The sequence below is a fragment of the Mirounga leonina genome, unplaced genomic scaffold, assembly GCF_011800145.1.
Source record: "Mirounga leonina isolate KUSES-001 unplaced genomic scaffold, KU_Mleo_1.0 Mir_201, whole genome shotgun sequence".
NCBI classification, from domain to species: Eukaryota; Metazoa; Chordata; class Mammalia; order Carnivora; family Phocidae; genus Mirounga; species Mirounga leonina.
The window spans coordinates 7841700-7866737 of NW_023270504.1; the positions used below are offsets into that span (position 1 = coordinate 7841700).

The following is a 25038-nucleotide window of genomic DNA, read 5'->3' on the forward strand; positions in this document are numbered from 1 at the left end:
TTTAAACCCATCACTTCCCTTTTACAGCATATATTTCGTGACACTTCTTTAATATCTTAAAATGAAATTCATAGGTAATATTATTTATAGATTTACATGATTAAAAATTAATGACATCCCTAAATTCCAATTTAGAAAAAACAAAAGGAAAATAATTTATAATAAATAATTGATAATAAAATAATATGTATTTCAACATGTAAATAATTACTCTAGAAGGTGTAATATTTGTACCTATCTTGAATGAATACATTTGGATTTGAAAGAAGTGGTAGAAGATGAGAGGATCAGAAGACATTCAATACAGGGGCGCCTGGATGGCTCAGTCGGTTAAGCGTCTGCTTTCAGCTCGGATCATGATCTCGGGATCCTGGGATTGAGCCCCGCCTTGGGTTCCCTGCTCAACAGGAGCCCGCTTCTCCCTCTCCCTCTGCCTCTGCTTCTGCTGCTCCCCCTGCTTGTGCTCTCTCTCTCTCGCTGTCTCTCTCTCTCAAATAAATAAATAAAATCTTAAAAAAAAAAGACATTCTATACAAGTACAGGAAAATGAAAGAGCAGGGGTAAATGTGGGCCCTTGACTATCTTGTGATCTTGTGTTAAGGGAAGTAATAACAGAACACATTTATTTGTCCGTGGTTAAAAAAAAAAGAAGGAAATAAACATATTGAAATAGGGATAACAACAGAAATTACAGACTATTGAAACAGAAAATGAGGAAGTATGATGTTTATGCCAATGAGCTGAGCCTTAATTATAAATGTAACATCAAACAATTCTCTAAGTTATGACATGGTTTAGAATAGAGATGAACTAGTACAAAAAGCATGTTTTCTTTCTTGAAACCCCAGTACGTATTGAGGCATACTTTCAGTCTCTAGCATTCAGAAGAGACCTTATCCTTCAACAGGATAGGTTTACAGGGAATTGAGAAAGTCTCAGGAAAAACAACCATCATTCTTCCATGAAGTCTACCTGACAATGTCTTTTATCGGGCTAAGCCTGAAAGATAACAGGCAGCCCCCCAAATAAATACATAATTGAAATATGTATTTTTCACGCCGTAGACTTCTTATCATTGTGCTCTAAAGAATTTTTTTTAAAAGATTTTATTTATTTGTTGGACAGAGCACAAGCAGGGGGAGTGGCAGGCAATCGGAGAGGGAGAAGCAGGCTTCCCGCGGAGCAGGGAGCCTGATGCGGGGCTGGATCCCAGGACCCTGGGATCATGACCTGAGCCGAAGGCAGACGCTTAACGGCTGAGCCACCCAGGCGCCCCTCATTGTGCTCTAAAGAATTAAAGAAATATAGGGATAGCAATAATGTGAGGTATAATTTTAAAGCTTTATTAATGAAATAGTCATAAAAAAGTCACATAGTGACTTCCCCATACAGTGAGTTCCCCTCATTTCATGTGTCTCCGCCTATGTGATATTTGGCTCTAAGTCTTTTAAAGGAATTGTGAATCTTCTCTCTTATCTATTTACTATTAGTTTTATAGATTTTGCTGTAACTGTATCACTGCATCGTAATCCTTTCCAACAACACGTGTAGTTGAAAATACCGAGCAGTCAACATGGAGAGAATGAATCCATTATTTAATAATTCTGAAACAATGTCTTACACTCAGTTAAGCTTCATAGTGAATTTCTCTTCAATTACTGGACTTGTCATCTGACCTGATATGAAAACTTTTTAATATGATTGTATGTTAAAGTATTACCAATTTCTGTTTGTGGTAGGTTCGTTTCTGCAGGAGGTTTGAACGAGGTGGGCTGTGGGACATTTCTCTATCGTGCGCTGTGTCAGTCAGCGTGGTTGAGGTTGTTTCAAGCAAAGAGGTATCTGGTGTAGGAAATGAGGTTTCAGTGTTACTGGAAGGACCGGATGGGGGAAAACTAGGGTAGGGAACGTGGTCTTATTTGAAGATCAGGCAATGCCGAGAATCACCACTGCTCCTCCTCTGAGCCCTCAGCCCTCTCCCCCTTGCTTCAGGAGGTGCCCACATCACCTTGCAGGAGGCTGCACTAGGCAGCTGCCGCCCCTTCACCGGACCCCGAAGGGGAAGCTTTCGTCTACTTTTCTCTGCTTTCCATCCTAATGGAATGACTCCAGAACCCTGCTGGTGGGGCTTTCCACCCTCACAGAGACACCGAGAGAGGAGCGCTTGGAAGGGTGGGATGGGACCCGAGTGCCACACGCAATATCTAGCCTGTGCTCAACTCCCCTGAGACTTGCAGCATATATATATATATATATATATATATATATATATATATAGTATCTTAGCCAACGCCCGATGATGCCAGTAGCATCCCTCCAAAATCACTGTGATGAATGAAAATGTTTTCTGTATCTCCAGTTGTCCCCTAGGGCCTCATACTGGTGTTGCTAGACCTACTACTGTCTGGGATAGGAGTTCTTAGTCTGGGATCCGTGGTGAGCCTCAGGTTATTCGTGAACCTCTAGCAGCTGTATACAAATGTGTGTGTATGTTCGCGAGACCACCAATAGATTTGATCAGAGTGTCAAAGGTGTCTATGCCTTCGCCAAAGGAGTTCGATGGTAGCCGGTGTGATTGCAAAGGATTTGTGGAAGAAGTTTGATTTGAGAACTTAGAACTTAGCCTTGGAGGATGGGTAGGTATTTGGTCACAGGGACAGTGGTTTTTTTTTTAAGACTTCCTCCACTTTGAAGTCTTTTCATAATTATTATCTTATTTGAACTATCCGAGTAGGGGAAGACCTAGAAGCTAGAGTCTAGCAAAAGCATTAGGAGGTTATATACAGCAGCACACAGAATCTGAGGCTGTGCAGGAGTCCGGGGGCGGGGGGGGGGTCAGTATTAACAAAAAGAAGGTAACCTGTTGGGGGAGAATAATGAAAAGTTCCCTAGTACTTAATCTTCAAAACAATCCTATGAATTAAAATCATTTTGTACATGATGGAACTGGCTTAAAGATATTAAATTACTTGCTGCGATCATACCATAGGAACTGGCAGAGCTGGGACTCAAACACAGTCATCTTCAGGCTGCAAAATGTAGGCTTTGCGACTGCCCCAAGGCACCTGCTTCAGAGCATCTACTTTTATTCTCAGCGAGCCTAGTGGCTCAGCATCTGGGGCAACGCCAATTCCAAGGACAGGTATCAAAGGCCATGGTATTAATAAAAAAGCACATGTGGAAAGGGCCAAGAATTAAGTTCGTTGAGAGCTCCAGGCCTTGGCATTTGTGGTTCTCTCTGCCTGGAATGCTATCTTCCGATCTCTCTACGTGACTGTTCGTTCTGATCCTGCAGGTTTCAGCTCACATGTCATGTCAGACAGGCCTGGGCTAATCGCCGCATCTCAAGAGGCCTTCCCTAATTATTCAGTCATGCGCTCTGCTTATTTCCTCCTGGCACTTGCCAAATCTTATTTATTGAAAGCTCTAGTCTCATTCATTGCTGTGACCCTATTGCCCAGAAGAGTACCTGGTGTATAGTAAGATTTTAATATGATTTGTTGAATGAATATTTGAATAACAAATGGGGGAGAACCCCTCAGCGTTTCCAGTTTTGGCCTGGGAAACCTGTCTCTTGGAGGAATACCATATTTACACATTTAAGGCACGAACATCATGCATGCACACAGTGAGCGAACTGTTATGCCTCTTGCTTATTTGCGGGGAATTTTGTTTTTCTGCCATGTTGTCCTCTCATGAAAACATATATTGGATTTGACAAGTTAGCATTAACAGGCGAACGCTTTGTATAAACTGTGGGCACCTGCTTGCCAGCAACATGAATATCTTTTAGGCTTTATTGTTGTTGCTCTTTTTGTCTATAGGTCGTTCACCATGACCCATGCCGCGGGGGTGCTGGACAATGGAACAGCTTGTTCAGATTTAAACACCTTGCAACTGGGAACTATTTAGCTGCAGAGGTAAGACTAATGGATACAGTGCTATTAAATCTCTGACTCTGAAATGGTGAAATAAGCAATTAGGTTCTCCAAAAGATGTTGTATTTATAGGAACAGTCATTATACCAAATTTGATTATTGTCTGTCATGATCTGGATTGGCATATAAATGATTCTTAAAATGTGAATATTAATCGAAGCCTTGCAATAATCTTTGTCTTAAAAATTAAAACAACAAGGGGGGCCTCGGGGGCTCAGCCAGTTAAGCGTGTGATTGTGATTTCGGCTCAGGTCATGATCTCAGGGCATTGGAATCGGCCCTGCATTGGGCTCGGTGCTCAGCCCAGAGTCTGCTTGAGATTCTTTCTCTCCCTCTCCCCCGCCCCTCTCCACATTCGCGTGCGTGTGCGCATGCTCTCTCTCTCTCTCTAAAATAAATAAATAAATCTTTAAAAAAATAAAACAACAATAACAACAGAACACTGGTTGTTGGTTTACTTTAAGGTCAAGGACGGTAGAGTATCTAAATTGCATATGTATGTGATTTGTTCTGGACTTTTTTATTAACTTAACTCTTTCAGAAGTCCGGGGGCGGGGGCTCAGTATTAACAAAAAGAAGGTAACCTGTTGGGGGAGAATAATGCACAATGCACTGGAGACACGATCAACTCATTGTTGGTGTAGTAGAACCTTGATAGTTTCAGGTCATCTTCACTGAAACTGGTTTCACTGGTGGATGGCTTTTATTGTTCAAACCGTTGGAGAGGAAAGGTGTTTCTTCCTGAGACACTGAACTGTCCTGAAACTGTTAATAAAAATGGTCAAAACAAATAAAGGTCTTTTCTTTCTCCACTAAAAGCATGCTGACAGTCAGGTAGCTATGAAGCGTGGCTAGAAGTAACAGCATTGAAGTTTTAGAAATGACTTAATTAAAGCTTGGTTATCCAATGTAAAAGTAATTTTGAAAATACTTGTTTTTTAGATGCATGAAAATACCCGTTCATTCTACTCTCCTCAACTCTGTTTCTATTTTTCAAGATAGGGTTTCTTCTGGGATTTGAAACCAGAATTTGGCCTTAGAATTTTTCGTATTACTTATCCAACTTTTGGTTTTGGATGTGAGGGAGGATAAGGAACTGGGGATGCAGAAGGGATGAGGAAAAGGTGTGGGAAACAGGAAGTTTCTGTAAACATGCTGAGCCCTGTCTAAACCACACTCAACACCATTACCTTCTACCTCCTATTAATCTGCCATAATTGTCTTCATAGTACTCACCACCATCTGACTTATGGTACATTTTATTTTCTCAACATTCTCTGTCAAAATGTATGCTCTCTGAAGGCAGGGATTATTATTATTATTTTTTTTTTAACATCACCACTGTGTCCCCAGCATCGAGGGCAGTGCCTGGTACTTAGAAAGGATTGGATTTGATGAATATTTTTTGAATGAATGAATGAATATAAGGAAGCTATTCAGGCTTCCGTAAGCTTAGAGGATGGAAAGAAGATTTTGGGATTTGTATCTGAGTGGCATTTGGAGCCATATTTGGGCAAATTAATCTCTCTAAGCCCCAATTTTTTCCTCTGGAAAATGGGGATAATCACAACATTTGTATAATATGAGTATTAAGATAATTAAATGAGGTAAAGTGCTTGGCCTGACGTGTGGCTCATGGTAAGCATCCAGTAAGTGATGCTGGCATGGTTATTAATGAGAAATAGGGATTACTCTTATTTTTATAAATATCTGACTTATTATATATGAATCTGTTCAAATAAATGAAATATAGCTTTGCAATTTATGGACTGTTTACACCATGAATGTTTTGGAGTAACTTTTTTGAAAAATAACACTTTGATGCAAAATGAAGCAATAAGGTAGAGAATCTTGTCTAAAATAAGAATTAGAAAAGTCTATTAGATGTCCTGTAAAAGGTAAGAAATTAGTATCAAAATTCTCTTGGATCTTATGTTAGTGACTCTTCTTCCTTAATTTACTTCAATCAATGGCTATATCAACTACTGATATTCTATAGAAAACTGATATGATTATACATTATTAGTTTTCTTAGTTAATTTCTGCAATTAAAACTTGTATCATTGACACATTCAAATGACTAGATTATTAAGAATTAAATTGTTTATTAACTTTAATGAAGATCTAAGACCTTAATAGAAATAGAAAGTAGTTCATTCCTTGAAAAGACTTTGAAAGACTCTATATTCTGTCTTTAGAGAATATGACTTTAAATGCCAGATGCTATTTTGTTCATTCAAGAGTCTGGTGTACTTGGAGGATCTCTTCTTTGACCTTTAGTACTTGAGATAACGTCTTTTTTTTTTATGGCAAGGTGAAAGAAAGAGGATTAAGCATTAAATACATCTCTGAAAATTGAAAGCTAGGAATTTATTCTCTACTGATTTTAACTAGTAAAATAGAATGGGTGCTTCTGTGTAGTATTCTACCATCAAAAGAGAAATCTTAGCCTCAAAATACTGTCATCCATAGGCTAGGGTTTTATATTTCATTTGTCAACTAAGGTCAGATAAGATCCTGGTATAGTCACATCTCAGGATGTATGTGTCTTACTGGTGTGAAAGTGTCTACAGGTGTGGCAAAATCACAGTTATTGTAGTCATTGTCACTTGACAAAAAAATTGATTTCCAGTTCCAATTCTACAACAGGTGGAAATTAGCCTCTGACAGTATTTAAAACACAATGCTTATCCTTTTATTATTTTGCTTTTTAAAAATGCCTAGGTCTTTAGTTTCAAATCATTCCCAACATATGGATTTGTAACTTCCTAGTCTTACTCATTTTCTTATATTATACTCTTATTCATAGGAGAGGAAGTCTCCATGGCTTTTATTTTACTTTTTTAATTATATCTTTAATATCTAGATACTTCTTAAAAAAATAAGACACACATCATAGGATGTTGAAAATGCAAGAGTTGGGAATAATTATTTTTGGAATTCACAGCAGCAACAGACATCCTGTTTAAGATTTCATACCGTCTTTAATATATGCTTTTTAAGTGACTGATAAATGCATAGCATGGTGGAGTATGCTGTAGAGAAGGAAGCAGAGGAATAAGTCTCTGCCCTCAAAGAATTGACTTCCTACTTTGGAAGACAGTCTACAAGGTAATGACCACAGGATGGTCAACAGGCAGGATCATGTCAGGCTGATTATGTGTGCAGGTGGAGTTAGGCCAGCAGGAAATTAGCCAAAGAAGGCCCTTGCTTGGGTGAACTTTTCCCTGGTTCACCAAGAAAGGAATACACACAGATTGGTAGAGAAACAAAAGGACAATCATTGTAGAAGTTGCCTGGGAGACACAGATAGGGTTGTGCAATGTCCAAATCATAGGCAGACGATGAAAAAAGGGAGGCCTGGCTCAAGGAAAGGGGTTCTAAAAGGAATAATTGAGTGACAGATCCCTTTGCTTGAAGATTTTGATTGAAAGGTTTGGATTTGATCTAATTTGTAAGAGGAATAATGTTTGAAGTAGTTACCTTAGAGGCTGAGGCTGGATAGCTATTTGTAAACATTTGGTAGACACCAGTGATATCCCTAGAAAATCTAATTTCTGCCCTTGAGGTGCTCTCAGTACAGTGTAATAAGTGTATTATAGCAATAGGAATAGTGGCGTGCTTATGGGGAGGTACTAAGATGCCAGGGGGGTACAAGGAATGGTGAGGAGGCCGGAGGAGGTGCTGCTTGGTGGATGGGTAAGGCAGGTGGGGAAGGGGGAGAAACCATGTTCAGGCGGTGAGGATGGCTTTTACACAGGCAAGGAGGTGTGTGGTATTGTACAAACTGGTTTTATGTCGATAATACATATGTGTATCACACATAGGCTATGTGTGAGTTTGGAAGTGGTGCTAGACGGTGGGAGGGGAGTAGTAGGGCCAGACATGTAGGGCAGCTGATTTTTTCAGGCCATATCTATTAAGCTAAGGAGAATTGGTTTTATTTTTAAAGTATAAAGAACAGTGTTCTAAATAAATTTGTGTTTAAAGAGGACCACTCTAGAATTTGCAATGGCTAATGCGGTAGCCACATGTTGGCTATTTAAATGAAAATAAATGCTATTAAAATTAAAATTAAGAAGTCAGTTTGTCAGTTACACTAGCCACATTTCAGGTGGCTCAATAACTACAGGGTATTGGATAGCGCAGATATAGAACCTTTCCATCATCACAGGGAAAGTTCTAGTAGACAGAGCTGCTCTGGAGCCTTGGCAACTGGAAGGGATCACCTCAGAGACAGGGAGCCCAGATAGGAGACAAAAGTCTGATACTTTCAGGGAACTTTGAGGATTTGAACCAAGGGAGTGGCATTGGTAATGGCAAGAAGGGGAAGGGGAGAAGACATTTTTAGGACATCGAGGCAATGGAGCTGTAATCCACAGAATGTTGAAGGTTAAGGAGTTGGAGGATTCTGGCTTTGGAGCGCTGGTGATGTCATTCATCAATTTAGGGAAAATGGAAAAGGGGTGCAGCACTGATGAGGAAATAATCCATTCAGTTTTGACTCGGTCTAATTGGAGGTGCTGTAAAATGTCCAGGTGAAAATGCCTGATAGGCACAGGGTTCACGTCTTCTAGAAGTTTGGGGATTGGCTTGACAGGTCAGCATCAGCATGGATGAGATCATGAGGCAGTATGAAGAGAGTGAGAAGGTGTTTGAAGGTGGACCTCAGGGGAACATCATCTTTCAAGGGTGGACAACAGATGGGGTGCCTGAGAAGTCAAGAGAGGCAGCTGGAAAGTCCAATGGATTGAAATTCGCAAATGTCAAGCAAGGGAGGCTAGAGTTTCAAAAAGGAGTGAGTGCTACCGAAAAAGTTCAGGAACAAAATGTATTTACAGCACTTGGCAAGAATACAGCCATTTGTGATTGAGAGCATTTTTAGTGGAAACCAGAATCCAGGGGATGGAGGAATGACAAGGAAGCTGGGAAGCGGAAGTAGGGGTGGACTGACTTTTCATATCAGGGCTGTGAAGGAGCAGGAACAGTAATAAAGGGAAAACAGTCCTCTGAGATAGGCTTTTAAAGGTATATTTAAAAAAATAAGATGAGGGCACCTGGGTGGCTCAGTCGTTAAGTGTCTGCCTTCCGCTCAGGTCATGATCCCAGGATCCTGGGATCGAGCCCCGCATGGGGCTCCCTGCTCGGCGGGAAGCCTGATTCTCCTTCTCCCACTCCCCCCGCTTGTGTTCCCACTCTCGCTGTGTGTCTGTCAAGTAAATAAATAAAATCTTTAAAAAAAAATAAAAAAAATAAGATGAGAACAGAGCCGTTTTTGCATTAAGGGGAAGCTCCTGTCAGAGGAGCAGGACCTGGCAGGACATTACTCTTTTCCCTCAGCCTTTCCATTCTCAACACACATATTGATAATTTGAAATATTACTTTACTGTGCTTGAGGCATTTCTGGTAAATTGGATTATGTAATTCTTGAATTGCTTTTGAGTATATGGTGTTTATATTGGCCAGCGTGGCAAAGAAAGCCTAGTGTAGTGGGGAAAAAAATCCCATGTATACTGCTCACAGTCTATCTGACTTAAAGCAGATATTTAACCTCTCTGAATCTCAGTTCCCTTTTGTGTAAAAAAGATGATAGTATATATTCCATGGGATTATTTTGGAATTAAGGAAGATACGGAAGGTTCAGCACCTTGCACATAAAATATATTCAGCAACTATGAAGTCCCCTCACTTCCATTGAGAAGGGGACAAAAAAATATGGAGTAGTGTTATTATTACTATCACTACTTCTACTGTTATTATGATTACAATTTTTATCCAGCACTGGTATTTTTTTGTAAGCCAGGTAACTGAAGGTTGGGGGGGCGTGGAATCTAGGGGCTCACCACTGGATACCTTGTACACGGAATTTATGTTCAGTAAATACGAGATAATCCAATGGATGAATCAGAGAGAGAGACTGAGGCTGTAAATCCAATCATTTCACTTCCCAGAAGAGGAAACCCAGGTTCAGAGAGGTGATGTACTTTGTCCAAAGTTCAAAAACAAGGTCATGACAGTCTTCGGGTTCAATGGCAGACTTGCGTTGCTTCATCTATAGCAGTGGTTCTCGCCTAGTGTGATCCTGTCGCCCAGGGGCTATCTGACAATGTCTGGAGGCACTTTTATTGTCAGGCTTGCGAAGAAGGAGCTACTGGCCTCTAGTGGGTAGAGGCCAGGGATGCAGCTAAGCATCTGTGCACAGGACGGCCACTGCAACAGAGATTTATCTGGCCCCAGATGCCGGTAGTGCCGACATTGAGAAACCCTGACTGCTGTTACACCAACAGTACACAGTCGTTTATTGACTGCCTCCCAGGTGGAAGCACTGTGTTGATACTGTGAAGAAAACCAAGGCAATCAACCCTTTGTCCTTGTCCTTTGGGAGTTTGCAGGGTAGAGGAGAAGGACATTAATTCAGTCGCTGGGACATCTCCTTTCCAATTATTTCCAGCATGCATACACATCTGAGATCATCAGTTTTGTGTAATGTTTAAATTATTAACATCCAGAGATGACCACGTTAAATCTCAAAGTGAGTTTAAGGGGCTGCAATCTTAAATCTAAGCACAAATGAGAAAAAAAAAAAAAAACCCTCAAAATTGTACTTATACATATACTTCCTACTTATACATATACTTCTGATATTCTATTTTAACCAGTACTTACAGGGAGGCGAAGTTTTCCAGAAAACTGTAATGAAGCTATTGCTTGGGGAGAAATGAAGGGTCTCATTTGCTTTGAGACCATTTCGTATGCTGAAGCTTCTGTAGTCTAATTATAGAGACAAAGCACATAAACTGCAAGCTATTTAAGAATAGCACTATAAATATAGTGCTATTTTGTTTTAGGGAGTTCAAAATTTATTTATTTATTTTTTAAAGATTTTATTTATTTATTTGAGAGGGAGAGAGAGCATGAGAGTGGGGAGGGTCAGAGGGAGAAGCAGATTCCCTGCTGAGCAGGGAGTCCGATGCGGGACTCGATCCCGGGACTCCAGGATCATGATCTGAGCTGAAGGCAGTCGCTTAACCAACTGAGCCACCCAGGTGCCCCAAAATTTATTTTTGAGAAATATGCAATGCTAGAAGCTCATGGACAAAATGTGGAACAAAGTATTTAATTGTGAATTAGAGAATGAAGCCATTTGTGGCTTTGTCAGATAAAGCCTTCCGGAACATTTACAGTACTGTATTGTTGGCTGTCTTCCTGTGATGTCAGTTTCTGTGGGCCATGCAAGAGAGAAGGTAACATGAGGGGAAGGAATGCAAACAGCCATGTATTTTTGCATTTAATACACAGCACGGTTGTAAGCACGCTCATGGCCATTTGCCCTGGATCTTTTACTTGTATCACCTTATTGGTGCAGGAGAGTTCACAACCATATCAGTGGGGGAGAAAGTGATTTTATTATATTTTGAATGGGAAATATGGGAGCCTCAGGAAACCATTCTTCCATTGTCATGGGAGCAATTATAAATCAAGTATTACAATTTCTGATCTGCTGTTTCTACATTTTCTTTCTTGGGATATTATTAAAGCCATAAGGATCCTTTCCAGAACAAGATAGATCACGTAGTTCAAATAATTTTATTTGTTAAAGATTTTATCATCGTGCTTTCAAATAAGCAAGCAATAGCTTATTTGTTTGTAGATAGGCCAGACTTCCACCAGATGGCAGTAAACTCTTATTTCCTAACTGTGCAACAGACTTTGGATTTAATTAATTAGTTAAAAACTTAGTACTCAAGAACCTGTACATCAGCATAGAATCTTACGAATATTAGGGTTATAGTTTTAAATATCTCTGTGTTTAGTTTTCTATTAACTATATCAGCCATAGTTTATGGTTTGTATGTTTGTGTATGTATAGGTATATATAAATAAATATGACGGAAGAATATATATACCAGGTCCTCCATACACAGCACACACACACACACACACACACACACACGTAAATGTTATATATCAAAATATAAATTGTGTCTGGCACATATAAGCATTTAATAAAGGTTATTTTTTCCCTTCTTTTCTTTTCTAGACTTGTCAGTCAGAATAATAGATGGTCTCTGAAATGCCAGGCATTGGGAAAAAAAAACCATATAGATATATAATTATTTAAAAATATACAAGTGATGATTTTAATGTTATATATCATAAAAATTGATCAAAACACATTTCCTCATAAAAAACTAACATTTTTGTTTTAAGAAAATAAGCATATATTGTGGACTTAGAAGGGTTCTGTCTGCTTCTTGATATTGTGTTAGGTGGAAAGTTGCAGTTGTCTTTCACTTGACTGTGGTACAATCATGGTTTTCATTGCCTAAGTGTTCATGATATTTCTCTGTCTCTCTCTCTTTCTCTGCCACTTCTCTATTCTGACTTGTGACATTCTCTACCTGACTCCTTTCCAGCTCTCTTTGGCCATTCGAATGAGAACTCCCTTCAAGGGTTCATACTGGGTCTTTGCTCTTCACAGTCTCCCTGTTACTCACCCCCATGGAGTCAGTGGGCCAGGAATTTGATCTCGGATATCCCACTGCCATTGAAGCTCAATAAATATATCTAAGATTGAATTGTTTCCCCATGAAACAGTGCATTTTCTTAGTGCAGTGTTAAAAACCTGAGAGTCATGACAAACATTTTTCTGTCTCAGTTTACACATTCCAATTCTACTGACTCGGTTTCCATAACATCTTCTGCATCTGCTTTTTCCTTTACATTCAGCATGATTATTTTTGTCAGGCCTCTGCTACCTCTTACTAGAACCACCATGCTTGGTTTCTTTGCCTCTTTCATCCCCTGTCTCCATCTTCTACTGACCATGGCCGGTTGAGGATTTTTAACGTAGTGTTTTTGCAAACACTTCCCCAGTGATATTCAAAATCCTTCTGAAGATGTAAACCCATTAGCCTATGGTTTAAAAGCCCCATTGGTCTGGGCTGGCTTGGATCCTACCTTGGATCATGCCCCTCCTCTTTATGGAGGCAGGAGGGAAGTAACATGGTATCGTAATTAAAGGATGGAGCTTTGGAATCATCAGACCTGTGCTTCCGAGTGGTGTGACTTTGCACAGAAGACTTCACTTGATGTGCCCCACTGGGGCCTCATCTGTAAAGTGGGGTGAAGAATTCCTCCTAATAGGGGGCACCTGGGTGGCTCAGTTGATTGAGCATCCAAGTTGGATTTTGGCTCAGGTCACGATCTCAGGGTCGTGAGATCGAGCCCCGAGTGGAGCCCTGCGCTCCAAGCTCAGCGGGGGAGTCTGCTTGAGATTCTCTCTCTCCCTCTTGCCACCCCCCCAATTGCCCACTCTTTCTCTCTCTAAAACAAATAAACTTTTTTTTTTTTAAAGAAAAGAATCCCTTCTAATAGGATAATTATAAGGGGAAATGAATTAACCTTTAAAAACATGTAAAAAGTATTCCATAAATGACATTTCTGGGTCTTCTCTGAACAGTCTCATTTTCTTATCTTGAATGATCTATGAATTATCTATGAATGAATGCCAATTCATTTCCCCTGTACTGCCTTTCTTCTTCACTCTTTTCTTTCTCTGCCAGTTATGATTCAATCCATCCTTCAGGGCTTATCTTGGATGCTACCTTCTCTATGAATAATCCTTTTTTTTTAAGATTTTATTTTTTTATTTGAGAGAGAGAGAGCACGAGTGGGGGTGGAGCAGCCGACGGAGAAGGAGAAGCAGGTTCACCGCTGAGCAGGAGCCCGATGTGGGGCTCGATCCCAGGACCCTGAGATCATGGCCTGAGCCGAAGGCAGATGCTTAACTGACTGAGCCACCCAGGAGCCCCTCTATGAATAATTCTTGGCTAAATTTGCCCACCACAGATCCCTCCTTCCTCTGACCTATATTATTTATAAATTATTCATTCTTGTCTGGTATCTCTTGTCACGTTCTATTTTATATTACAGCTAACTGTATTTATGTCTTATTTTCCTTCCTAGATTGTAACGTCTCGTGGTCAGCGACCATATTCTCTTTGTCTTTGCTAAAATACCATATGCCATAATGCTTTGCCCATTATAGATGTTCTATTAATGTTTGTTGAATAAATGATTGAAAAGCATATTAGGTCTTTCTAAGGGGAAAAAAAAAGTTCTCTCTCTCTAATGCCAGGTTTATAATTTATTTTTAACATAAAGAAATATTTCCTTTAAAGTCCTAAAAAATTCCGGAATCTTCACATGACCATGTCTTTTTACCCCTTCTTTAGAAATAATATATTTTTGATTCATCGTTAGTCTAATTACTTTAATAATTGCTGCTCTTATATTCAGAGAAGGAAAGCAGCACTATAATTAAAACACACATTAAAGCATATATTTATTTGGTCTTCAGTTAATATTGGTGAATTTATATAGGCATAGATATATTTGGGTGGCTTCCCCTCCTCTTCCTCCTCTTTCTCCTCATTATTATTATCACTTTAATGAATTTACTGAAGCAATAACTCCATATTAATTATTAAAAAAAAAACACATTATAGCCAGAGAGACACAAGATGAGGCAAAATCTAACTGATCAGCACCATCTTTAGTATTGTTGCCAAAGACATGAATAAATAAAATTTAATGACATATAATTAGTACAATTAAGCTTTGGTCATAGACTTTTCTCATTTAACAGCTGAGGACCCTGAGTTCCAAGGTTAGGTGAACTTTCCTAAAGCTCATGGGTATCTCTTCCCAGGGCAGAGCCTGGAGTCCAGTTTCCAGACTTCCCTGAGGGATTGACCTTGGGGATTGAAATGGGTGACCCCGAGTGGGTGAAATGTATGAAGACTGAATTTCAGAAAGTAGCGTTATCTTTGGGTTGGAATATAGCTTACATTTTAGAGGGCATACATGATTTTGTGTTTGACCTAAGTATGTTAATTCCCGTTCCTTTACACATTTTATTTAGGATACATCATGGTTTCCAGCATGAATTCCCTCCACAGTGTCTGTGGCCAAACTACTCTTAACGCTTATTGAATGAACGCTTTGACCATGAGATCTATCCACGGCTAAACATGCTGCATATCTTTTGGAAATAATTTAGCTATAATTTTAGTATGGCTACTTTTTTAACTTGAAAAAACATCTGAATTCTTCAAATTGAAAACAAATTAAAAAATGCAAAACAGTAATGCGTGACTAAAATAGCTGGATAAACCCCTCCTGGGCACTATGCTGGAACTATCATTACTACCAAGGAAAAGTGTGTCGTTTTGTGTTTGATTAATCAGTACACAGGAGGCCAGTTAATTCCCTATCTTTTTGGCTTTCTACCTTTCACTCTTGGATTCCAAAAGCAAGAATAAGCCTGTTTTGGAATTAATTCTTTTATTTGTAATTCAAGGGAATTTAAGGAGCCTGAGATACGTATCTCCAAAGAAAAAGAAAAGTTCTGCCTCAGGTCTCCCCAGTTGCTGGCCTAGCACTAAGGGGCAACTTGTAACTGGATTCCCCTTTTCTTGCCCTCTCCCCTGCCTCCCATTGTTAGTTCTAAAACCTGAGAGACTCCTGTCATGTGACTCTTGGGCTGGGTTCTGCTTTCTATCCACTCCCCTCCCTTGTACCTCCCCACTCCAGCCCTCAATTTCTGGTTTGTTTAACCACAGTTTAGTTTTCTCTGACCTTAGAATTGGTGTAAATGGAGTCATACAGTGTCAGGCTTCTTCCACTTAAGATATTTTAAAAAATTAATATGTAATTGACATATAACCTTTTATTAGTTTAGACGTACAACATAATGATTTGGTGTGTGTATATATTGTGAAATGATTACTGCAGTTAGGTCTAGATAACATCCATCAGCACATGTAATTATTGGATGAGAACTTTAAGATCTACTGTCTTGGCAACGTTCACACATGCAGTACAGTATTGTTAACTATAATTGCCATGCTGGACATTGTACCTTCAGGACATATTTTCTTATAACTGGAAGTATGTACCTTTTGACTCCCTTCACCCATTGCACTCATGCCCCATCTTCCACCTCTGGCAACCCACCACTCTGTTCTCTGTACCTATGAGCTCAGTTTGTTTTAGATTCCATAGATAAGTGAGATCTTACACTATTTGTCTTTCTCAGATTTATTTCAGTTAGCACAGTGTTGTCAAGGTCCATCCATATTGTGGCAAATGACAGGATTTCGTTCTTTTTTTATAGCTGAACAATATTCTGTTGTATATATTTTTGAGATCCAGCCTTGTTGCTATATCAGCAGCTCATCATGTTTATTACTGAGTAGTACTCCATTGTTTGAATATGCCCCATTTTTATTTATCCATTCTCCTGTTACATGGTAAGCATTTTTGTCTAAACCTAATTTCTGGCTCTATTTTATGTCCCTACCATTGTTTTCCCTTTTGTCGCCCCTGCTCATTGTCCTTAAAGAATGTGTCTGTCCATTTTAGTTGATTTTCCTGGGGTATGGTAACCTCTGCATACCCAGTTCTTCAGCTGAGCAAAGCTTTGTTTTGTATTATCTTTGATCGTTGCTTGTATTCCACTAATTTTCTCTTCTTCTTCAGTACACCCATCATCCGTTAATTGATAGGCCCTTCTCTGGTCCTCCATGACTACTTGCTTTTTCCTCATTTTTATTTCTTTATACCCTTCCTCTGTATTGAGAGATGGCTGTTCAATTCTTTTATGCTTTGCATCACTCATTTCCTGCAGCATCAAATGTGCTTTTTATTGCTGCCAACATGGAGTTTAATTTTGTATTCGTGTTTTCATTTTTAGTGAAATCCTTCTTCACTTTTTATAATTCTTTATATTTGTATATTATTATTTATGTCATTATTTTTGTATTGTATTTTCAGCTGTTCATTTTATTCTGTTGTCTTTACGTAGAGGAAATGTTTACTTACACTTTCTTGAATATGTCAAACCATTTCTTGAAAGTTGATTTTTCATCATACCATAGAAAATATTCAGAAAGACTCTGAGAAAAGAATTTCCCCTTATAATATGCTTTTTAATCAGTCCCATGTTGTTTTTTCTTTCCTTCCTTCCTTCCTTCCTTCCTTCCTTCCTTCCTTCCTTCCTTCCTTCCTTCCTTCCTTCCTATCCTCAGACAAGTGGGCTCTGTGCAGAGCCAGATGGGTTGAGTGGATGGTCATTTTGTTCTATTTGTTAAAATTCTTGATCCTTTTTCTCAGTCTTCAGCCGTAGGGCCCACTGTAGGTCCCAGGTCCCGCAGATGGCGACTCTGCCTGCCTGGGCTCTGTGGCCCTTACTTCTCTCTTCTACCCCTTTGCTATTTCTACAATGTTAGGCAGTCTAATTCCCATATACGAAGCCACTGTTCTTGCTCTTCTCTTTCTTCAGGAAGTGCTTCTCAGAAAGCCCTCTGCTATTATCTGCCCCCTTGACTCTCTGCCCATTTGTTTTCTGAGCTTTGTTGCATTTCTGTGGTCATGAGAAGACAGAGGTAGTGGGACAGTGGATGGGAGTCCCGGGGAGACAGGTTTCTGCTTAGTCTAACAAGGGCTCCTCAGCGACACACACTTCTGTGTGGGTTTCTGGTGGGCAAATACTCGGGGTCTGTGAGAGAATGGACAAACTGTGGCAGCCACAGCAAGTATCTTAACTGTGCTCTAAAGGCTGTTAGCTTAAAGTGAGGTGTGGGTATGCCGGGAGGGAAAAACTGGGGACGTGTCTGCTTCTCCCCCCGCACCAGCTGCTTTGGGAAGACTGACAGTTCATTGTAGATTTGGGTTTAGGTTGTTTTTCAGTCTTAGTTTTCAATGAGATTCAGACTTTTTTTTGTTTTGTTCTGTTTTGCTTTTGATCCTTTGCAGCACCTTCACTGATATTTAGTAATAAGTTGAGAGGACATTCCTCAGAGCTACTAGCCAAGTGTCGTTCTGAGAAAGACTCTTGACCTTACATTTTAAATATTTTTTATTTCTCCTCCCTACAATCTTGAATTTTCAGTCTTTATTTTATTTTATTTTTTTTTAAAGATTTTATTTATTTATTTGAGACAGAGAGAATGAGAGAGAGAGAGCACATGAGAGGGGGGAGGGTTAGAGGGAGAAGCAGGTTCCTTGCTGAGCAGGGAGCCCGATGCGGGACTCGAACCCGGGACTCCAGGATCATGACCTGAGCCGAAGGCAGTCGCTTAACCAACTGAGCCACCCAGGCGCCCTTGACCTTACATTTTAAATGGTGACTTTCATACCTGGGGTTACATATTATAGACACCAACTGATTCATATTAAAATAGTAAAAATCAAGTGAACAACTCATTATTTAGAGAAAAACACCTTACTCATAAGTCTGTTGCTTTACAAATTATGAACTAGTTGTTTCAGTACAATGCAGACATCTTTTTGGGACTGTGTCATCAGGCGGGAGTCGGGAGGTATGGATTCTGGCCAGCTGGAAATGTGCGGGCCAACACTCAGCATATCCAGAGCTCATCCATCTTTGTTGGAATGACCCCCAAACCCCACAACACTCATGCATTAGCCCTCATATCTGATACAGATATCTGATAGATAGCTCTTCTTTTGCTTGATTTTTCTTTTCTTGTGTATATAGCATGTGGAACATGATCTTGAATCGTTGTTACAAAGACTCTCCTTTGGTCTAATTTTAAAAATTGAGTTATTGATGAATAGCAGATTTTGTGGTGGGCAACATGACGAATTCTCTTGAAGGCTTCCTCGGAGGATGTGAGATTGTCAGCTCTCACTTGTTCAAAGATGTAAACTGTTCTAATATAAACAAAAGCAATAAACATGGCATTTTAGCTCATGTCTCCTGCAATTAGAGTTTGAAAGTAGTGTTTTAAATTGTACTATTTAGTAATGGTTTCTTTCTTAGGTTTTTTTTTTTAATATTGGATTTAGTTAAGGATACAATAGTGAACTGAATTAAAGATCATTGGTCTTGTTAATGTGCTTTTCATAGAGATTCAAAACTGGTTTTGTTTTGTTTTTTAGCTTAATCCTGATTATCGAGATGCTCAAAATGAAGGAAAAAATGTGGTGAGTGAAATTGTTTTTTCCCCAACAAACTCCAAATATATTGTTTATATTTTATATGAACAAATTGAGAAGTTAATAGAAAATTTGAAGACTAGGGATTCTGAGAGAGATTCTCAGACTAGAGGCTATGGATCACAGATAAAAAGTAAAAGATGACATGGCTTACATTATAAAAAGATGTCCAGTAATGGGTATTTAGGGAGATTTCTAGCACCTTGGAGGCCATTTATGATAGAGCACTGAAGGCAGTGGGCATCTGGGAGATATGGTGGCTCTAGGTTTAGTTTTCAGAGTGCATAGAAGTTAGGAAGGATAAATTGAATTATGGTATGATATTAAAAGAGGACAACAGGACAATCCTTTCTGACTGAAAATAATTTGGGTTCTGTTTATGGGGAGAAATTGAGGCATCAAACAATTGTATGACTGATTTTTCTGATATTCTAAAACATGCTATTCAGAAAATCTCAATCTTATTTTAAAGCCAACTTTCATTAAGATATTTATTATTATTCAGTCTGATCTTTTAAATATTATTATTTCAGTTGTTTGTAAAGAAGATGACTGTCTGACAACAACATGACTTAATTCAATAGAAAATTCTGAAATTGAGGATATTTGATGTAATACAGACAAAAGCTGGTTGATGGGCTGGATTTATATACATATCTATATATCTACATATTTTAGCAATTTAGCTAGATATTTTAAAGTAAAATAGACACAGTCTATAATTTAATTTTCTTAGGAGTTTAGCAGTCTCTTTTGGAATTGCTAAGAATTATTACTGCATCGTCCAAAATTCTACCCTTTGACAGAATGGGTTGGACTATTTAATTGAAATGACTTCTGTCTTTGCATTGGCTCTCAGCTTTATGTTTTATGAGGATATTGATATGGGGGAGGTGAATCAAATCAGAATTTCTGGACCTGAGTCAATCCTGTTTGACTTCTTTCTCCATCTATCAGGTTTACAATAGAAATAAAGCTGAAGTATCAAGTCATTGGCCCAATGAAAACTTTAATTTGTATCAAAATGTCCCTAAACACAGTAGTAGGCTTGTTAGATCAGTTGGATCACTCATTTCTAATTCAGTTTTATGTCCCTGTGGGGACTCTTCTCTCCTCGGTTTTCAAATAGCTAGCCCAGGATTGTTGTGTTCTTATTTTCCTTTGATTTAGAAAAATGCCATCTGTAACCATGTTTAAAAGCTGAGTCTTTGGTTCTTGCTATAAGCTGATCAATGGTCTCTGGCCAAAGACCACCAGGAACACACCTGTTCTTAAACAAGTGGAATTAATTACACATTGCACTTACACCCCTGGGAACTGTGGGGCCTCTCAGAGGGTGTTAGAAAGAACCTGTGGTAGGATTTGGGCTTGTATAAGATGGTTTTGGGGAGGATTTAAGGCAGGGGGGCTTACTGTAGATAGGAATGAATGCTGTCAGGAAGAGGAAGTATCTTAATACAGTTTATCTATAGGGAGGGCAAAAGATGAGAGCCAGGCTAAGGTTCTAAGTGCTAAAGAAGCAGCACTCATTTTAGGGGAGAGGGATCTTAGATAGTTTTTATGGCTTGGACAACCTCCACATTTTGTTGGTGTTCAGACATGACTATGGAGCAGCCGTGTCTGATGTCAGTGTTCTGTGGAATCGTTCATGTTCACGGGAGGACAGTGTGGCCCATCCGTGAGCGTCGGGGTGCCCTTGGCCACACTGAGCCTGCCTGGTCATACCAGGCCAACCATCGGATGTCAGGGGTTGCTTTTTCTCTTTCTCGAGGTCTTTATTTATGATATTCTACATGACTTCTGCGTTGTATAGAACCAGGGGAGTTCTACTTCTTGCACCACCATTGACTTGTGTGGCCTTGGACATGTCAGATAGCCTTCCTGAGACTCCGCTTCCTACCCGAATGATGGGATGAGGATGTTTGCCCTGTGTTCGTCACCTATATGCCATGAGGTTAACATTCAATCAGATAAAAGGAAACTTTGAATGAAAGATGTTGGTAGGCTAAAAATGTACGTTGTTTCTGTTAGAAGGGCATCACCCCAAAGCTTCAAATTGTGCAATTGAATTATATCTCTTTGCTTACGTCCTTCCAGCTACATACTATTTGGTGATGCTGCTGAGGCTTCTGGGCAGAACTGAGTGGGAGATAGAGTAGGAAGTTTTATGAAGCAGCACAGGGAATACAAGTAAAGAATCCATGAAGTTTGCTGTTTGTGTCCATCGAGCTTTTAGTTAGACTTCTTTCCTTTATGTTCTGAAATACAAGTTCTTCATCCACCTCTAAAAGTGAGAAAGAGCACTCTTCTGTGAGGCTGTTGTTACCAGCAGTACTTTAATTGCCTATAACACAGGTGCGTCTGCTTTGCCTTAGAAGTTTATAGCTGGATCTCATCTGCCATCTCAGAGAGAGATCCAACTGGAGACATTTGATTTCATTTTTTTTTTTTCCCTATCCTTAATCCCTAGCTTGAAAGTAAATAAAACTGAAAATATGGAACAGTAAAGCTAACAATATGGCTTCTTATTTTATAGACCATTTGCCACCTAGCAATAATTATGTTTCTGTCTAAAAAAGAAAACAAAGGGGGCGCCTGGGTGGCTCAGTCGTTAAGCGTCTGCCTTCGGCTCAGGTCATGATCCCAGGGTCCTGGGATCGAGCCCCGCATCGGGCTCCCTGCTCAGCGGGAAGCCTGCTTCTCCCTCTCCCACTCCTCCTGCTTGTGTTTCCTCTCTCGCTGTCTCTCTGTCAGATAAATAAATAAAATCTTTAAAAAATAAAAAAAGAAAAAAAAGAAAAAAAAATAAAAAAGAAAACAAAGGAGCAGTTAGAGCTTAGCCTGTGAAAAGTGAAATCAATTTCCCCAAACAGAATGCTATCTCACCTCAGATCTGGGTTTCAGTAACACTGAGTTCACTGTGACCATGCTAATTATTTTTCTTTCCAAATTTTCCTTTATGTTGTCTATTTAATATCCAGTTAATATTTTTCCTGTAATTGAGAAACCTTTATCAAAATGTTGCCTTCCAGTTTTGAAGTCTCAAAGGTCAATGCATGGTGCTAGTGAAATGAGGCGGTGTGTGTCAGAGCTCCCATTAAGACCCAAATTGCTGTATTTATTCTACAAAGGAGCCTATTATTTCCAATCTTACAAATGTACAGCATCCACAGGGACCGTGTAAACATTGGAACTGTGTCAAGCCCAGCTGGGAACCTGACAGTCATTAGTTTTCTTCTCCTTGAAAGGCTGCATCTTTTCAAATGGCTCTTTGAAGGGGATTTTTTTTTTTTTTTGGAATAACACCACCCATTTTCACATTACCATATTGATGTGGAATGTGATCGGATTTTTCAAGGGAGTGTCTTTGTCTATGCCGGGGATTCTCAAGCTCAGCAATACCGATAGATTGGCCCGGAGAATTCCTTTTTGTGGGGTGCTGTCCTTGGCACTGTCGGAGGTCGAGCACATCCATGGACTCTGCTCACTGGATGCCAGTTGTTGTCCACCCTGCTCTCAGTTGCGGCAACTAAAAATGCATCTGGAAATTGCCAAAGGCCCCCCCTGGGGTCCAGACTCTCTGCCCATTGAGAACCACCAGTCTTTGCGTATAGACATACATAAATAGCAGTGTTCTAGGAACCATGATACTTGGCTGAAATGTACTGGAAGATTCTATTTTATAGACTTTTTTGGGGGAGAGTGGTGGTGGGGGACCAGATTTTGAACAAAGACCCCCAAATTTCCTTGAGTTTATATTCATCAGTGGTAAGGTGATAAGGAAAAGAACGGAAAAAGGGTCATAGTAGGAATGAGTTTAAGAGTAACAGAATCTTGGGCGCCTGGGTGGCTCAGTCGTTAAGCGTCTGCCTTCGGCTCAGGTCATGATCCCAGGGTCCTGGGATCAAGCCCCGCATCGGGCTCCCTGCTCCGCGGGAAGCCTGCTTCCCCTCTCCCACTCCCCCTGCTTGTGTTTCCTCTCTCGCTGTGTCTCTGTCAAATAAATAAATAAAATCTTAAAAAAAAAAAGAATAACAGAATCGTAAGGAACCAGGCAAGAGAAGAAGCGTCTGCAGCTTTAAATAGCAGGGTTATGTCTGTTACATAAAGTCAGCCGTGAGGCCCTGGAGGGTCTGACCAAAAACACAGATGCCTGCACGTCATGATGCTGCCGTGCTGTGGCCGCACGCGGGTCTGCATCAGCCCCGAAAATGCATATACATTCTTTCTTACAGAATGTCTCTGGCTCCGAGCAACAGAATTGCAACGTGATGTCTCTGCTAAAAATTCGGTGACTCACAAATGAGTCAACAGAGAAGGTGTTACAGGAGGCTAAGGGCTGTGCCTCCACCAGCAGGGCCCAGGACAGGCGGGAGAAGCGAGGAGAAGCCGGGAGAAGCCGGGAGAGCCATTCGTTTACTCGGCTGTTTCTTCATAAGGGGATTTTTGACTTGTATAACCCGAGAGGCTGTGTGCCTTTGTTTCCAAGAGAAAACGCCAGTTTTATAAGAGCCCAGCAGACTAGGTTAACATTCTGAGGCACTGCATTCCCTAAGTGGAGGGTTTTGGATAGCTAGCTGATATTAAATCTAACACCTGCTTAAGCTTTCTTGGACCTTAAATGTATTTTCAAGATGTGAGAAGGGAGGCATTTTGCTTCTGTAATTCTGTGTGTCTTGTTTCTTTCTTTCTTTCTTTCTTTTTTTTTTTAGTTTTTGTGTGTGTCTTGTTTCTTACTTAAAAAAAAGATATGGGTTTACAAACAAAAGCCACAGGCACACAATTTTGAACAGAACTGCCTTCATATTATAGGAATACAATATTGGTTTTTCTTATGGATTGAAGCTTGATCCATACATTTAAAAATTATATATTTATATATATAAATATATATTTATATATTTATAACTCATCATTCATGTTTTATTGTTCACAAATTTTGAGGGGCTGTCTTGAAATTTACTGTGGAACTGTTTATGAAGGGGAGTTTGTTAAGCAAATTAGCGGAGTATAAGAGATTAAAAGCAAAATGTATAGCACTGCTTTAAAAAACTGCAAAAGATGTTAGAAACTCTTTTCACCCATAAATAATTGTTATACTATTTATAAATGGAATTTATCTATTCATTAAATCTTCTTCCTCCCCCTCCTCCCCCGGGGACCTAAGCAAATTATTTAGGGGTGTAGTGGTACATTCCACTTATCCTATGTAATTAAAATTAAACCATAGGTCTTAAATAGTATGAGTAATTCAGAGTGACCTCTTTTAATTAGCCCTAATAAACGAGGTTTCTTTCTATGTTTGGAAAAGAATGTTATTGTTCATTATAAGAGTGTCAAAACAGAGAGGTTCCTGACTACTTTAGTTGGGAACCCACGTATTACCAAAGGGGGTGGAGTAGGAGGACAATCTAGGATCCTGGATCTGCTTTCTTTTTGTAAGGCTAGAAAATTTATTTTATGAGCATTTCAAAAAGAGAGTATGTATATACAGTAGGATTGACTTGTACTAAATGAACTCACAAGTGACTGATGTATAAACCACAATGCCAACTTTCAATTGCTAAGTAAATCTAAATTGTTGGGTTAGTTAGTGCATTTTCCTTGAAGTAAAATCTATAGGAAAAGCTGTTATAATTAGAAGATTTGTGTGCGGGAGGCTCAGGAAAGTAGATGGCACATATTCTTTTTAGGGATATGGTATTCCTCTGAAAAGACCAGAATATTAATTTTTTGCATCTGCACTAGCAATGATGAGAGAAACTGCCAAATCCTGCTCACCGAATCTCTATTTATTTAGGTTACATGTTCATCTCTGTTAATAAAGCCTTTCTTCAAACATGGTTCAATATAATTGATTAAATTTTATTTTCCTTAATTAAAGTCATATTTTATTTGTGCCTTTCTAATAATCCACTGAAGTCACTTGTTCTCAAATCCCTTTGCCTACCTATTCAAAAAATCCTTTGGGTTATTTCTACAATTGACTGATCTTGTCCATTATTTCTGTGTTCCTATGTTATGAAGCAGTCTTCTCTCACATGTATTAATTAATATTAATTATGTTGGTGG

General features: G+C 39.4%; 1 protein-coding gene across 9 annotated transcripts in view; it reads left to right on the forward strand.

The window, feature by feature from the left end:
* Positions 1 to 25038, forward strand: part of ITPR2 (inositol 1,4,5-trisphosphate receptor type 2) — a 497457-nt gene that overhangs the window by 108115 nt on the left and 364304 nt on the right. For all 9 annotated transcript variants that reach the window (XM_035028030.1, XM_035028031.1, XM_035028032.1 and 6 more), the window contains 2 exons: positions 3825 to 3920; positions 18910 to 18954. In XM_035028030.1, the coding sequence (XP_034883921.1) occupies positions 3825 to 3920; positions 18910 to 18954 (141 nt within the window). The remainder of the gene's footprint in view (positions 1 to 3824; positions 3921 to 18909; positions 18955 to 25038) is intronic.